Raw genomic sequence first — 16,963 nt, 5'->3', positions numbered from 1 at the left:
AATAGGCCTAGGCCTATTTTTGTAGCAATTTGTATTCATATGTAAATTGCAAATGTGTGCAATTCATAGTGTTGTCCAACACAGAGGCCTAGAACTGCCCACATACTATTTCCTTCTCATTAACCGTTGCCATCATGGGGCTATAATTGTGTTGAGTAGCCTAATAATAATAATGACTATTGGTGCCAGTCAGTGCTGACAAGTTATAGCTTAATCATCACTGTTATGACTTTCTGAGTTCAGTGAAAGAAGGGGGTTGATCGTGTTGCATATGTGAGTGTGTTTGTTGTGATTTGATAGCTCATTGTTGTGTGTTGGGGGACTTCATTTAGAGGGATTTAGGTCTGCTGTCCAAATGAAGCACAAAAGCAGAAGACAATACAACACAGGACAGGTTACTAGGCAGGCAGGGGAATGTGGAGTTAGAGATTGTAACTGAATTATAGGCAATGGCAAAAAAGCAGCTTTCATGGCTCAGTGGAGCGGGGCAGCAGAAATGAAGTGATAGCGAAGGACTACACATTGTTTGTGTCGTGTGAGTATGAAAAGATATGGGTGGTTCTAGAGGTCTGTTTAGTGTGACAGTGTATGATGATGGTCCCAGGGTGGAAGCATGAGTCACTGTGAGTCATCACTTGATTCAGAGACACTGGAGATGACTATAACTTCAAACAACAGTACAGAATGAGTGAGATCGGCTGTGTGAGTTTAATTCAAATAACAAAAAAAAGCATGTCTGGTGTCTGGATAGCAGTGGTGGAAAGTTACTAATTACATTTACTCAAGTACTGCACTTAAGTACAATTTTGAGGCACTTTTACTTTACTGGAGTATTTCCAATTTTCAATACTACTTAATCTCTGAGGCAAATATTGTACTTTTTACTCTATAATTATTTGGAAACTTTGGTTACTTTGTAGATTTGAATTATTATTACAAAACAGACCTATATAATTACATACTTTGGCAATTTGAAAATAGCCGATCTACAAGCTCACAATGTGTTGCAAAGCGACACGTTGTGAGCTTGTAGATCTGCTATTTTCAAAGGATTTTTATACATTTTGAAAACTTTTGAAATGGGACATTCTGCATGATGAGTACTTCTACTTTTGGTACTTTAAGTATGTTTTGATGCCAATACTTTTGTACTTTTACTCAAGTACATTTTGAATACCAAACTTGTACGTAACAGATTATTTCTACAATAGGGTATTGATACTTTTACTTAAGTTAAAAATGTGAATAGTTCTTCCATCACTGCTGGATAGTGCATCATCCACATGTGATTCCAGCTGGAGGCCTGTTCCATGCTCCTTCAAAATGTATCTGCCCTCAGTTTCATGTCTAAATAAAGCAAAAACTGTTGTTGTTTTTTTGCTTTGAGCTGCAGTGAATAATGAAATGAAAATTAACCCTAGCTCATGCTATCTCCATGCACACAGGCATTTCATTCTTTCTAGGCTTCTTGTAGGGAAGAACAGGGTAAGCCGAGCCACTGGGTAAAATTATCCATGCTTGTTTCAAGGAATGAAAAAACAATATGCAGTACCAATTACAGGTTGATCCTAATAGTACAGCAGCTATGTGATGGTTTGGATCATGATTTTTGCAACGTGAAGGAATTTTTATTTAATTCTTGATACGGTATAATGATTGATTCCCATCATATCTGCGGGGTAGTAGATCATTGTAAGTGGATTCACACCTGCAACAGGCAGTGTTTATGCTTATAGAACTTGAGGTTATAGATCAGATATAATATTGACTCTGTTCTGCTGTGTATTTGTTCAGATTGTGGCTACTAGCTATGGGGTAAGATGAGCAAGATGATTTTGGATAAGTTGGCTTTTTAATTCAATTTATGAAGAGAGAGAAAATTTGTGTTTTTCGTTAATTTTGATAAAATCTTATTCTATGAAGATTATAACAGAATGAGAAGTGTTTACCCCGCACTGGGGGTGAGTGGGGCCATAGGCCAAAAAAAGGCAGTACACAAGAACATGAAATATGTACTGTTTCATATTGTAATGACAATGCAAAATGTAAAAAGTGGTATTAGTGGTAAGTATAGACATTGTACCCTCTCGTTTATTTCTAATCTTTTTAGTCAGGTGCTCACTGACCCTGCACAGCCAAATGAAGGACCTCATGTCTCTGATGTCTAAATCCAAAGATCCCCAGGCATCCATGGTGAGATTTTGCCTTGCCCCCACATTCTCAATGAGCTCAAAGCAACGCCCAAAGCAAGAGCTTCCTCTGAATCCTTTGAGCTGTGTCCATCTAGGGACTGCACACATTTCAAAGTGTCCCAACCACTTGCATTGCCTCAGTCACCAACCTAATATCTAATACACACATCAGCAGCCTCACATCAGTTCATTTACACTATCACTAACCTGCCTGATAGATGATAATGCAGCTAGCTTTGTGTGTGTGTGTGTGTGTGTGTGTGTGTGTGTGTGTGTGTGTGTGTGTGTGTGTGCGTGCGTGCGTGCGTGCGTGCGTGCGTGCGTGCGTGCGTGCGTGCGTGTGTGTGTGTGTGTGTGTGTCTCACAGCAGTTGACACAACCACCTCCTCATCCCCATTCGAAGTCTCAACTCTGAAAACATGCATGCATGGTTGCACATATTCCTGCAGAGGGCACAGCTTCTCTATCTGTGGAAAGATACATTGATGGCGCCATTGCTTACTGTAGCCTAATATCTATGCACAGAAACATTAACATGCATGCACCCTCATATTTACTTCAAATCAATTTATTACTGAGATTAATTATTTCTGTGGGAGATTTTTTGTTTTTTTAAATGAAAAATATATGCCAAACACAGCAATAAAATCACTTTGCATGTGCTGTTGAAATGTTCTGTAGCCTATATCATGTAGTTGAACCGCCAGTAGGCCTATAGGCGAATAATGTAATGTACTGTTATGCAGTCCACCTGTAGTTCCACCAGCTTCCACCAAAGTCCAAATACACAATTTTTTAAGCTCGAGACCCAAAACAGAAATGTTGTCTCCCCAGGACCCAAACAAGCCCTGTGCCGACAAGCTCACAACACATTGCATCATAAAAAATAGTTTTTGACTTATGTTTTTTTTCTTTTGGGGGGGGGGGGGGGGGGGGTTTGAAAATCTTCTGAAATAATAATAATTCAAAACAAAATGTAGGAAACCAAAAATAAAGGGGTATTTACTCGCACCCCAATTTGGTCCATGACCCACAAATGGGTTCAACCCCACTGTTTGGGAAACAGAGCACTAAGCGGCGTTGGTGTGAAGGTAAGTGCGCTCTGAAAAAAAGTTAAGAGGAAATTATGTGGTAAATATTTGTCTCAAGTGAGTCTCCTTCCCTGATTGGCTCTCCAGGGGTAAACCCATAACATTCCCCAGCAGTTCCTTTAACAGCCTTTCCATTTCCAAAGAAGGACGCACTAACCGTTCTCTCAATATCTTCATAAACGCATATTCCCAGTGGGAACTCATTCACTGCACCGGCGGAGCACTGACTTTAACCTGCACCTTGGATTGGGATTTAGAAAATGTTTGCGTCAGCAGTTATTGTCGTCATGGCCCTGTCTTTCTGTCACATCCACCCTACATATACACAGGTGAGTGAGCAGTGGTGGAAAGTAACTAAGTACATTTACTCAAGTAGCCTACTGTACTTAAGGTAGCCTACTTTTACTTTACTGGAGTACTTCCGATTTTCTATACTTCTACTCCACTAGGCTAGGCTACATCTCAGAGACAAATATTTTACATTTACTCCACTACAATTAGGCTATTTGAAAACGTTAGTTACTTATATATTTGGATTATTATTACAAAACATACATTACCCACTTCAGCCCTATTTGAATTTTGGCTATTTGAAAATCGATGCAAGGCGTTATATGAGCCTGCTATTTTCAAAATATTTGTTATACATTTTAGACACTTGTGAAACAGGACATTCTGCATAATGAGTACTTTTACTTTTGGTACTTTTAAGTATATTTCGATGCCTATACGTTTGTACTTTAAGTAATTTCTTATTACCAGACTTTTACTTCTTCTACACTGCAGTTATGATACTTTTACTTAAGTACAACATTTCAGTACTTTTTCCTTTTACCTTAAATATTATTTCGATGGCTATTTTATTTAAAATATATATATTTAGGTAAATGTTTTGCCTCTCAATTTGAGATGAAATGTCACACACACACACACACACACACACACACACACACACACACACACACACACACACACACACACACACACACACACACACACACACACGCACACACATGCTGTCATGGATGGGTTTATGTTGCTAAGGGAATGGGCTAACTGCCAGGAGAACCTTCAACCCAAATGTATAAGACTGATGCCAAAATAAGCTCAAGGGTTAAATTAGAAATCATAAGTCAAGTCTTTGAATACCAAAATAATTCTCCCATACCAGATGCAAACCAAAGCATGTGTGTGTGTGTGTGTGTGTGTGTGTGTGTGTGTGTGTGTGTGTGTGTGTGTGTGTGTGTGTGTGTGTGTGTGTGCGCGTCCATGCGTGCGTGCGTGCGTGCATATGAGTCTGTCAGAGGTTTTGTATGATTTCATGTGGTTTCATTGCTAAATGATATAATATCACTAGCCTTGGATCAAGACTGAGTCTGACTTTAGCTTTCATATGATATGCAAATTTCTAAATCGCTAAAATACATCTATGATAGTCTTGATCCAAGGCTATAATATCGCAATATTATATCCAAAATCCCAGACAGTATCCAGACTCATATCACATCGATATATTGCCCAGCCCCAACATCATCCATTTGAAGCCACATGAAATGTTATGCAGCAGAAAAAGAAAGAGAGCTTTCACACTTTTTCATAAACACCAACTCCCCCACCACCTGACTGAAGTCTCTCCAGTTCCCAGTTCTGTCTGAATCAGAATTCAGAAAGGTGTTTTCAACAAATATTGACTTTTCTTACATAACTCTTGTTGGATGAAAACACTAATTTGCTGTGTGAAAACACGCATGAGAGGACAGAGCAGGACGCGGAGAAGGAAGTTGTTGAATGAAACAGAGTAATGAAGGAAAAGGAATTAGATGGAAAACAAGCTACTACCACTCCCTGGCTCTTTGGGCCAATCAGAAGGAAGGTTGTTAATACAGGTGATGTTTACCCTAAGGGTGTTGTTTATACCACACTGACTGACCCCAAAACCCCCGCCCATTGCCCCATCAAACTCCAAGCGACAGCTTGTTGTGAGTGAAATACAGTAGATATGTATAACTGATTTCTTCCATGCTTAAAAAATTACATGCAACATTTATATCAGTGCTTCTTAAACTCAAAACATAAGTGAGCTTGTATCTGTTATTTTCAAATAGCCAAAATTAATAAATAAATAGAAATAGGGCTAAAATGTTCCTCATTTTGCTGGGGCCCCCCTGGAACCCCCCCAAGGACCCTTGAGGGTCCCCGGACCCCACTTTGAGTACCAGTGATTTATATAACACTATGTAAAGGTGCTTGATAATCCTCCTGCAGGGCCCTCATTCCATTGAATGTCAAAACAATTACTGCTGCTGTGAATGACAGGGATAGCAAACCAGACTTTCTGCGCACTTACTGTACGTTGTATGTTGTTGTAGCATTGTTTGATGTTGACAGGAATGTATCCAGCTATGGATGTTCTAGTGGCTATTGGGCTATTCTAGGATCAGACCCTTAGGGTGGCTCAGCCCTACAGTAAGCCTCTGGATAACACCTAATAATCATATTATTGTATGCTATTTAAATTTACAACAATAATACTTGAATTAATTACAAGTAAGTAACATGAGTTTTACACCACAAATGTTTTTTTTTTTTTTTTTTTAAGAAAATGATAAATAGAATATACTGTTTGCAAACAATGGCATACTTTACTTGCACCTTTTAACAATGTTTTGCCACAAAACATACCATACCAGAGTACTGCAGGTTATGACCTCCAGTTCAATCCCTTCTTAGTTCTCTGTCTCATAATGACTTTTTTGTACATCGAACTCTCAGGTCATGTGAAGGTCAGACAGCCAGGGGGATTACGTCAGTGCTTAAAGGGTTTATTATTTCATTGAATCGACCAATCCACTGCAAAAGTTCAAGATCACCATGAACCGTTGAAGGACAGTATAGTGAGACCCTGTCCTCATGGCCAAAATATATTATTTTAACAGCTCTTATAGTATAGCTCTATATTCTGATGGAGTACTCATTGCTATAGAGTATTTGTTCAGTAACAGGAGTCTCCTTGTCTCTCCAGTCTTTGGTATACAGAAAACACATTTTCAGGTTGGGATACCAATTTCATCCAATCAGTAGAGAGAACAGGATACAGGATAAACAAATGAAATTGTAAGTGATGATGACACACAGAAAGAAGCAGACAAAATTGGAACTGGAACACCAGACAATTTAAGCTGATAAATGGGTACTCTCTCATGATTGGCTGAAAATGTGCAACCCACCTGAAAATGTTTATAGTAATGAATCAGAATATATGGTTCTTTCGCCTTTTAACAAAAAACTTTTGGTTTTCACCAAAGAATATCACAAACAGCAGTGTTTGTAAAACCCTATACCTTTAAGTAGCAAATAGCAAAAACAGCAGGTCTACAACGGGTGGGACATGATCTGGAAGCTCTTTGCAGACCGTCGGACGGATGGTTAGACCGTTTGTTCTGGTCATGACGGTTGAGTAGCTCCTCCACCTCAATCAGGAGCCTCCACACAGAGCGTGCAGGAGGACACAACATTTGATCGATAGAATGTCATGGGGACGATTCATCTGTAGTTGATTTCCACAAGGGCCCCCCTCGGGTCTCTACTAGATCTGCTCTTTTTTCCCCTACACACCAAATCTCTTTGCCGAAAATAGCTGACGACAAGCTGAATGTTCACCCCAGAATAGGGATGCTAGGGTTCATGTGGTTAATGCAGGTAAGAATGACAGGAAAGAGGTGATTGAGTGCAATGTGATCAAGTAATCTGTCAGTTTTTAACCAAATGATGTCATGGGTGGGCTTATGCTGCTATGCTATGCACAACCTTCAACCCTGAAATGTGTAATGCTGATGCCAAAATGAGCCCAAGTGATAATTAACTTTCATAAGTCAAAGTTAATTGAATCCAGAAATAATTATATTTTTTTCTCGTACCAGATGCAAGTGAATTAAACATCCATAATTTCTGCTAGGATCTCATTGAATTCAGCATTAAATATCAAGCAACAGGACATTTTTGACTACATGTTTTCAAAACGCTAGAAACAACTCTACTGTCTCTCAAACATACCTAAAGTTAAAACCTATATACACAGTATATCGTGGCGTGCCATATTGTATTGTACTTGATGCGCATATTGTTATCGAGTGTGAGTATTACAGTAATTTAAAGACGGCCCCTGACATGTTTGTTCTTCCCTGGCCTCTACTGTAGGACTGTCCCAGTCGCCAGGAGATGGAGAGCTCACTGAAGCAGGTCCAGAAGCTTCTCTCAGCCCATGAAGCGTCCTACCTGCAGAGCCTTCGTACTCTGAGGAAGAAGATCAACCTCCTGCAGGGTGCATCTAAGCAGCCAGCCAGAGCTAACAACAGTAAGCATGGACACCACCTAAGCCCTACTACGCTGATCTGCAAGCTCACAATGTGCCATGATGTGATGTGTTGTGAGCTTGTATATCTGCTATTTTACTATTTTTTTTGAAAATTTGTGAAACGTTTGGAAATGTTCACCTATGACATGCGCAAAATAAGGATGCCTGGTTGAAAGTGATCAATTGCTCTTCCTTTTCACCAACCACCCACCCACCCGACTCACCACGTTCTCATCAGGCACCTGCCCAAAACTGGATGCGCCCGTCAGCGGCAGAAAATTGGGCAAGGCCCAGACCGTGGGCCATGAGCTGCACTTCCTTTGTGACGCTGGCTACGAACTGCTGGGTTCAGAGAGCAGGGTTTGCCAGGAAAGCCTGACCTGGAGCGGCCAGCAGCCCACCTGTCGTAGTGAGTCACATGACCACCTGGTAGATGGCGCTAACTCGCTACACAGCAGAATCCTCAGCATGGCATGAGTAAAAGTAAAGTGTAAAAAGTTGACCTTTTTTAACACTTGAATTAACCACTGAAACCCTATATAATAATAGGCCCCCTACTTTTTCCCTCTACAAAATCTCTCCACCAAAAATAGCTGATCTACAATCTGACAACGCTTTGGGCCTTGTCGTGAGCTTGTAGAACATCTATTTTAGCCGGATGTTCGCTCCCATTATAGGAAATGTGGGTCATGCTGAGGATTTTGCTGTGTGCTGCCTTTCCCATCCCTTCTGATAAAATCTCCCACTCTTTTTCTCTAAACCTCGGCCCATCACTCATCCCTGTATCTGCTCCGCCAATCTTCTCTCACAGTCTTGTCATCGTCTTCTGTGTGGCCCCCATCCTTCTCTTTACCTTCCCTCCTCTCTTCTAGATAAGATACCATTTCACATGCATCGCATGATCATGTTTCCCTTTTTTCATACACTTTCTTGGTCATCCAGGGAGGTTATTCAATGCAGCGATATGTGATATTGTGACTTGCGTCTCTTCTGACAGCTTGCCAAATTTCAAGATATTGCTTCAAAGGCTGTTTTGGCGGCTTCAAACATTGACTCATTTACTCTGTCTCGCTTTCTCTCTCTCTGCTTCTTATCTGCACTCCACCTATCATAGTCTGTCTGTCTGTCTGTCTGTCTGTCTGTCTGTCTGTCTGTCTGTCTGTCTGTCTGTCTGTCTGTCTGTCTGTCTGTCTGTCTGCTTCTTATCTGCACTCCACCTATCATAGTCTGTCTGTCTGTCTGTCTGTCTGTCTGTCTGTCTGTCTGTCTGTCTGTCTGTCTGTCTGTCTGTCTGTCTGTCTGTCTGTCTGTCTGTCTGTCTGTCTGTCTGTCTGTCTGTCTGTCTGTCTGTCTGTCTCTCTCACTGTATTGCACCTCCATACACGCATGCAAACACACACATAGTTAAATGTAACCTTGTATAACCCTCCCTGCCATCTTTCAGACATTAATGAGTGTTCATCCTCACCCTGCCTGAATGGAGGAACTTGTGTGGATGAGGTGAACCAGTTCACCTGTACCTGTGCCAAAGGCTGGGCTGGAGCGACCTGTCAGAGCCCCTTGCCAACATGTAGGTATATTCCACTCCACCCTCAGGGGATCACTTTACTGCATGACGGCATGCACAACACGTGCAGCTAGTGTAGTTTTGTTATGCAATTTCAGATCACACTTATGCCAATGGCAATCAAGCCCCCCAGGCACCAGACATTGAGTTGCACTGAACTCTCTATTATAAGGACATACAGTACTGTGTATGAAGCAGTTACACATTAATGGTGTCCCTATTTTGGGCATGTTGTTATAGGCCAAATATCAAAAAAATAGCCTGAGCCTATATGCTTAATTTACACTCCGTCGTACACCGGTACGTGTCACACAGTGAAAATAGCAGATCTAAGCGTACGACAGTGTCAAGCTTAAGTGGTTAAATGATGTGCAAATACTTGTACCAGAAAGACATTTGATGTAATTTAATATTCTGATGCTCCCTCTCTAAAAAGTATATTTAGAGCCATTAATTTAGATGTCAGTAGAATCTATTGCTTAAAGTCTAAATAACATCAGAGAATGTTGCTTGAGCGGCAGCTCACTGATGTGGCCGGACACAGAGTGCACACTGAATCAGTGTGGCGCAGTTTGGTTTTGTTTCTCAGTGTTTATTTTCATTACATACAGTATGGTACTGTAAAGAGTTAGATGCTGGCCCATGTGGATTTTAAATGTAGCTTGACCATGACAGGCCTGTCTCTTACTGACCAGCTCAAACACTACCGGGCCTGTGTGGCCTTTATTTATCTTTTCTGACAGCCCCACAGTACATCATCTTACATACATGCGCATGCACGCACGCACGCACGTACACACACACACACACACACACACACACACACACACACACACACACATACGGAAACATACTTTTTCACCCACCATTACCAGAGACCCTGTGCAAGTTTAGAATAAGCAGCAGCTATTGTGCTAAAATGTAAAAGAAATTTGGACTTCATGTGGCCAGCCTGACAGTCGTCTGTATCTATAAAGTATGACTCAAAATTTGGGCAAGGTTTCTATAATAAATTAAAGTTAAATATTTCCAAATATATTATAATAATTAGTATATATATATATTTTTTATCATAGGACATCTCTTATTTTATTTACTAGGGCGATGCCCATTGGGAAGAATTCACTTTCGGAATGCACGCCCCCTCGGGTTATGCAATACCTGTTGTACCCGTTGTACCAATTGTACATATTGTCAGAGTGTACAGAAGTACATCATTGCATTTTTTTCTCCTATATATTGTATTTAAGTATTTATTTAACTTACATTTTTATTATGGAAGTGAAAGTGTGTCGGATCGGGCTGAAACCTTGCACAAATTTGGAGTCATACATCATAGTAGACGACTGACATCACAGACTGGCCACATTTGAACTCCGAGATCCACATGGGAACCACAAGGTTATTCGAGATGGTCTTGTTTATAAAAAATGTACTATAGCCTGACTCCATAATAAGCGGTGTGTCATAATATTTGAAAATCAACGACCTGATGTGAAACATTCCCCACTTTGTCTTCTGTCCTCTGGCTTTAGTCTTTATCACTTTGACAAACACGTCTGCAGCCACGTCCCCAGCTGCTGCTGCCACCACCTTACCAGCTGCCACCACTGGGCCGTATGTCCGTCCATCACGTTGTACACAGGTCCAGGGCACCACCCACTGCACCTGTGAACCAGGATATACAATATCTGGCAGAGACAGCGCCACCTGCACTGGTAGGACTAAAGCCTGATTTATACTAAGTATAAATTAAATACTTGTTTGAGGTGTAATTTTGGTGCGATATCGTCACTGTCGTGCAGAAATGTCCATATTTCAATGTTTTCCTTCCCGTAAAAGAATGCCCGCAATGTGACGTGTTGTGAGCTTGTAGATCTGCTATTTTCACTATTTTAGAAATGGTTTGAAATTGAGAGTAAAAGTGGTTAATTCTGTCTGTGGGTTTTATAAATATTGAGCCAATGAAAAGTATATAACTACATTGCATCCATTGAAACACAGGTTCCTTTTTTGATTTCCTGAAAAGTAATGGTTTTGGACATACTGTCAAGGTTTTCCCTCGACAGTGACTATATATAGGTTGTAACATGTTGGTGTGTGTGTGACTGTTTTTACAGATATTGATGAATGCGAGCTCTTCCATAATGGACAGGCTGGCAGACTATGCTTACATGCCTGTGTCAACACTCCTGGTAACTACCGCTGTACCTGCCCTGCTGGATACAATGTGACCCGTGACGGACGCAGCTGCAAAGGTGTGCTCTCTGACTGTTTTTTCTTTGTCTGTTCTGTATTTCTTTTTTCTTTCTCATAATTTTTCACTTTCACTGTAGGTCAGGGGTTCCCAACACTTTTCAGCTCGAGACCTAAAAGAGAAATGTGTTGTCTCCCTGGAACCCAAACGTACAAAAATACTTAATCACATACCGGTAAGCACTAAGCAGTATTTCAAAAATAGCTCACAGCGGGTTGCGATGTGACACCATGAGACACAATGGTGTCACATCGCAACACGCTGTGAGCTTGTTGCGATGAGGCATTTTCACTACTTTAGAAACATTTTGAACATTACTGGGAATCGTTTTTCTTTTTTTATAATTTTGATATTCAATTGCGACCCTTAAAAACTGGTCAGCGACACAAAATGGGTCACAACCGCATGTTAAGGAATCACTGCTGTAGGTATTCACAAGTCTGCTTCACTTGATCATGTATAAGAGCAGAGACAAAAACTCTGTAAGACAAGACAACAACACATTCACACTGAAACGCAACATTCATCACCGCACAGTGGGAACTTTCCACACCACAGACTGTTGGATGGCTTTCTCTCATGGGGCTGCCTCCTGCCTGGGATATTTTTTTTCCATGTCCCATTTTACTCTACAAAACATTGTCTCCTCAAACAAAGGATCGGTGAACATAAAAGTTCAATGTTCAACCAAGGTAAAATACTTGCAAGACAGAGTAATCAGGGGAGGAGCAATTTCTGCTTAGTCAGTGTAACTTTTGTAATGCCAAACCTATTTTAGGGTCTTCTTGTCTAATTTCTTAAGTCAGCTGCTAACAGTCATCACAGCCAAGAAAAGAAGTGATGATGTGCACTGTAAACTATGAAGTTTACATTATACCGCAGTGGGGTGGTCAGTCAGTCACAAGAGACAACTTTATTCTATTCAGTGGTGTCGTGGAGGCCACACGGGGTAGGACGGCGTGTGGCCAGTAATTTCTTCCCGCGCAAGGTACGGCACGGTACAGTGCACGCGCGTGCACACTAGAACGTGCCCCCCCCCCCCCGGTAGATTCACGAGCCAAGTACCCAAATGGCTACTTTGCATAACAGGTTTACAAGTGAGTGTGAAAATGTTTCCTCAGATTCCTCACACCTCGCATCTATAGGCTACACGGTAAGCAACACAGCATGTTGGCTTCAGTAGGGCTGCTGCCAGTATCCTATCTGCATCTGGACGCAGCAATGCCTCAGCCACCGTCAAAGAAGAGAAAGATACTCGTTCAAAGCAAACTTTTTGTTTCAGCTCTATAATTCATGGCATTCCTTGAATTTGTATTAGTTTAAAAAGACTAAAACTAAGCTAAAAAACATTTCCTATAGATACATGTTTCCTAATTTAAGGTAAAATAAAATGCGCGCGGTGTGCGCGTGCCATGCGCGTGCCGTGTGTGCGTGTGCGTGTGACGTCATTAAAATACTGTCCGGCCAGTAAAAAAATCACCACGACACCGCTGATTCTATTTACTGTGCTTTTTCTCCAATACCAGAAATTGCTCAATTTCAATTCACCGCAAAGATATATATATATTGCACAAAATATCCCACGATTTTCAGTCCCTGAATTAGCGAGGGCTCAGGGATCTGACGTTCTACAAGCTACAAGCTTTTCGGTGCGTGAAACGATGTGCAACCAAGTATAAAGCAGGCTTAAGAATGGCAGGGCTGCAGCCTCCCACTATAGGCCGCTCGGCCAGTTCAAACCACTTACTGTAGAGGACTTGGAGTTTAAGGAGCAGCATGACTCCTAGGAGCTGCAAGTGAGACTTTTACACTCTAGTTTTGTTTTAGAGAGAATTTCTCTGTCAATGTACTTTTCCTCCTTCAGTTTAATTTATATTGCTTTCTTTCACACAGGCTGATTGATATGTATTTTCTCCCCGTATCACAGACATTGATGAGTGTGCGACCAGACAGAGCAACTGCACAAGAGACCAGATATGCATTAACACCTATGGAGGATTCCAATGCGTCCGTGTGGACTGTCCTCGCATCCGCAATGCTACCTATGTCAAGACCGCTCCATCGTGAGTGCTGTAATATCTCTGTTCTTATGACAAATTATCTCCTTGTTTAAGGATGTAACAGTAAGTATTTAAGCAATTAACTCCATAGATGAAATAGCACGCCCTATGAACAAGTAAATTAAAAGAAAACAAAGAGCATTGCTTAGACAGAAACATACATAAATGAAAATGGAATTTGCCAACATTTCTTAGGCACCCACTTGAGCAATGGAACAAGATGTTTCCATGCAACTCCTTTCAACTCCTCCATCCCTCTGTTTTCCAGACGTTGTGAACGTAACCCTTGTCCTGTGGACAACAAGGCGTGTTCTCAGACCCCCAACTCGTTCTCCTACCACTACCTATCTGTTGTGTCGAACCTGTCTGCTCCCCGTGTCATGTTTCGCGTGTCAGCCATGCGTCCAATGGGTGACACGCTTCGCTTCTCCCTGCTGGGAGGAAAGCAGGCTCGACGCCACTTCACAGTGCAGCGTTCAGACCGGCAGACGGGACAGCTGATGCTGGTGAGCCCGGTGCAGGGCCCCGTCACGCTGGAGGCTGAAGTGGAGATGACTGAACTGGAGAAACGTGTCCAGCTGGGGAGGTACATCACCAAAGTCACCATGTATGTGTCCCAGTATGACTTCTAGGAAGAAAGGAGGGAGGGAAACTGGAATAGGACAAAGAGAAAGTGGCGGAAGGGAATGAGTACTCACACCAGGGTTCATTGGTTAAACAGTTTATGGAGTTTAAACAGCTTAAACAGCCAAATGCTACCCACAGCATTTGGCTGTGGGCTCTTCACTACAGTAGGTCAGGTATGTGTGATAGACTAATATGGAGTAATGGCCATTTTAAATTTGGCAAGGTAAACCTGAATAGGTGGAGCAACAGCGTAGCTGTTTTGCACAGTTGCGTGCAATGCATACAGGAACAGTTGTCTTAATGGCAGTGTATGTGGAGACTTACACAAAGGTGAAGAAAGGGATGTGTCTCAGAAGACAAAAAATGAATACAAAATGAGAGCAGAGGTTTTGGATGGATCAAGTATTGTACCAATTATCATGGCAGAAAGAAATAACATATATAACAGCAGCAGGAATGAGAAGTGTCCAATGAGCACCATTCTGGCATCTGCCTGAAAAAGGACGGGTGTGGAGAACTAGTTTGAGAGTTTGAGACAGTGTGCTATGCAGCCCTGCCATTAAAATAAAAATGTTATACTGTATAGTAAGTGATCTCAAGAGGACTCTTGTATCTTTTATTTATATTCTGTTTCAATATAACCCTGCTCATAATATGCTTTCTACTAATACAAATAATAACCGGTATTAAACACCATGAAAACAATAAAAACTGTTTTTTATTTTATTTTACTTTTAGAATGTGCTGTTCTCCGACCCTTGTGAGCCACACAGTAATAACGTTTGTGTTAATTGATCCATTTGTAACCATGTATGAGGATTTTACTGTGTATAGTATACTGTAAGAGAAGTCTGATGGATGCAAACTGTGGTCTGGGAAGCACTTGGTCTCTTGCAGTACAGAGGTGTGCTGTTCAGCGGACAGCCAGCCTAACACGCTCTGCTCAAAGAGCTACTATGTCCTTACAGTGCATGAATGACGTTACCTTTTACTCACACAAAAACAAATACACACATGAATACGCACGATACACACGCAGTCTCACAAGCCAAGTAGGCAGGATGACTTGGAGTTACTTGACTTTATCCTTCAGGAGGAAGTGTAGATTTGTGGTGCGATGTTTTGGAGCACTGGTTAGCATTGGGAGCGTTGTAGATCTGCTATTTTTGAATATTTTTGACAAGTCTTCTCTTATTGGTTCCCTGGCACAAACCATTTTCAAAAGGGTGTCCACGGCCAAATACCTATCTATTTGGGGGTCCTTGACATGATTTTTGAGAACCACTGTTTTAAAGAATCCTGAAAATGTTTTCACCTCTATGCTGCTCTGCCCACTAACTGGCCTCTGTTTGGACTCGATTATCTGTCTGGGAATGAAAACCTTTAACAAAAACGTGTGTGTGTGTGTGTTTGTGTGTGTGTGTGTGTGTGTGCGTGTGCGTGTGCGTGTGCGTGTGCGTGTGCGTGTGCGTGTGCGTGTGTGTGTGTGTGTGTGTGTGTGTGTGTGTGTGTGTGTGCGCGTGTGCGTGCGTGTGTGTGGACCAGAAGGCATCAATACATGTAATTCTCTATTCACAGCTTTGGCCATAATATATCGTACATATAAACATTTTGCAGATTTTATACTTGTTTACATTTTATCCAAAGTCATTACAATGTAACTGAACTGAAATGAATACTTAAGTCGATGTTGGTTAAACATCATTGTGGGGTTAGTAAGTCTTTGCTCTTTGAATTTTGTTTATAGATCATTTCTTTCTTCTGGGGCTTTGAAATCAATCCACACTTTAAAATTCATTAAAACACAACGATAACATTGACAAAAAATAATGATCAGTAGTGTGTTGGATTACCCTTCTCAAGCAAGTTTTAAATGTCTGCAAGTTGGTTTTAATACTGAAATGAACTGAATTCAGTGGCTTCCTCAAAAATCAAACAAACCACAGTATGCTTTGGTAAATTCTGGTCAGCAGAATGTAAAGTATACTGTGAGTCGTACGCAGTCAGTGGGCTAAACGTGCCCATTTAGTCGAAATAGCTCACAAGGATAAAAGGACAAGTGTGTGTGCTGCCTGTGCATTTATGTTTGTGTGTGCAGTTTTAGGATGATCTCTGTTTAGGATTCATTTTAAAGGGGTGTAAGTGATTTTCTTTTCTTTTTTTTGTCAATATAAGTGTTGCTCATTGCTATAGTGTTTGTTCAGTAACAGGGGTATTATATCTCCAGCTCTTTAGTGAACAGAAAATAAAATTTCATGTCATTTTAATACATTCTATCCAATCAGGAGATTGAACAGAATCACACCAATCACTGAAAATATATTTTCTGTTTAATAAAGAGCTACGGGAAGACCCCATTAATGAACAAAAACTCTATATATAGCAATACTACTATCGGGCTGTAAGGCCTTTTATTTTATTTTTGAACAAAAACATATCACTTACTTTTGATTACTGATTACTTTTAAGTTACATTTTGGTATTTAACTCTTTCTGAGCCTGTGCACAGCACAACCTGAGGTCCTCAGGTAGGAACCTGCTGGTTGTTCCTGAGTCGAGGCTGAAGACAAAGGCTGACCGCGCCTTTACTGTCAGAACCCTTCAGTGCTGGAAAGACCTGCATGAGGTGCTGGTACATCAGTGTCTTCTTTTAAATCCCTTCTTAAAACGTGCTTTTAGTGAAAAGCCTTCATAATTTTATCCTGTTGCAGATTGCAGTTTGTTTTTTGGTTTTATGTAAACTTTTGTTTAACCCTAACCCTTTTTAAGTTTATTATATTATTATATATCACTGTAAACTGCAAATGCAAGCGTG

The 16,963-nt window shown here is 41.0% G+C and overlaps 2 protein-coding genes across 2 annotated transcripts in view; one reads left to right on the top strand and one right to left on the bottom strand.

Moving 5' to 3' along the window:
* Positions 1–16,963, bottom strand: part of LOC308085658 (ammonium transporter Rh type C 2-like) — a 212,258-nt gene that overhangs the window by 110,763 nt on the left and 84,532 nt on the right. The gene's annotated exons all lie outside the window — the stretch shown is intronic.
* LOC308082733 (fibulin-7) lies at positions 3,425–14,845 on the top strand. The gene is made up of 8 exons (XM_080424709.1): positions 3,425–3,612; positions 7,481–7,637; positions 7,876–8,046; positions 9,082–9,207; positions 10,740–10,922; positions 11,325–11,462; positions 13,389–13,524; positions 13,790–14,845. Exons 1-8 carry the CDS (start codon positions 3,544–3,546, stop codon positions 14,151–14,153), a joined length of 1,344 nt encoding a protein of 447 aa, XP_080280835.1. The 5' UTR covers positions 3,425–3,543; the 3' UTR covers positions 14,154–14,845.

This window comes from Gymnoscopelus braueri, assembly GCF_963280865.1.
Source record: "Gymnoscopelus braueri genome assembly, chromosome: 1".
NCBI lineage: Eukaryota > Metazoa > Chordata > Actinopteri > Myctophiformes > Myctophidae > Gymnoscopelus > Gymnoscopelus braueri.
This window is presented reverse-complemented; position numbering and strand designations above follow the sequence as displayed.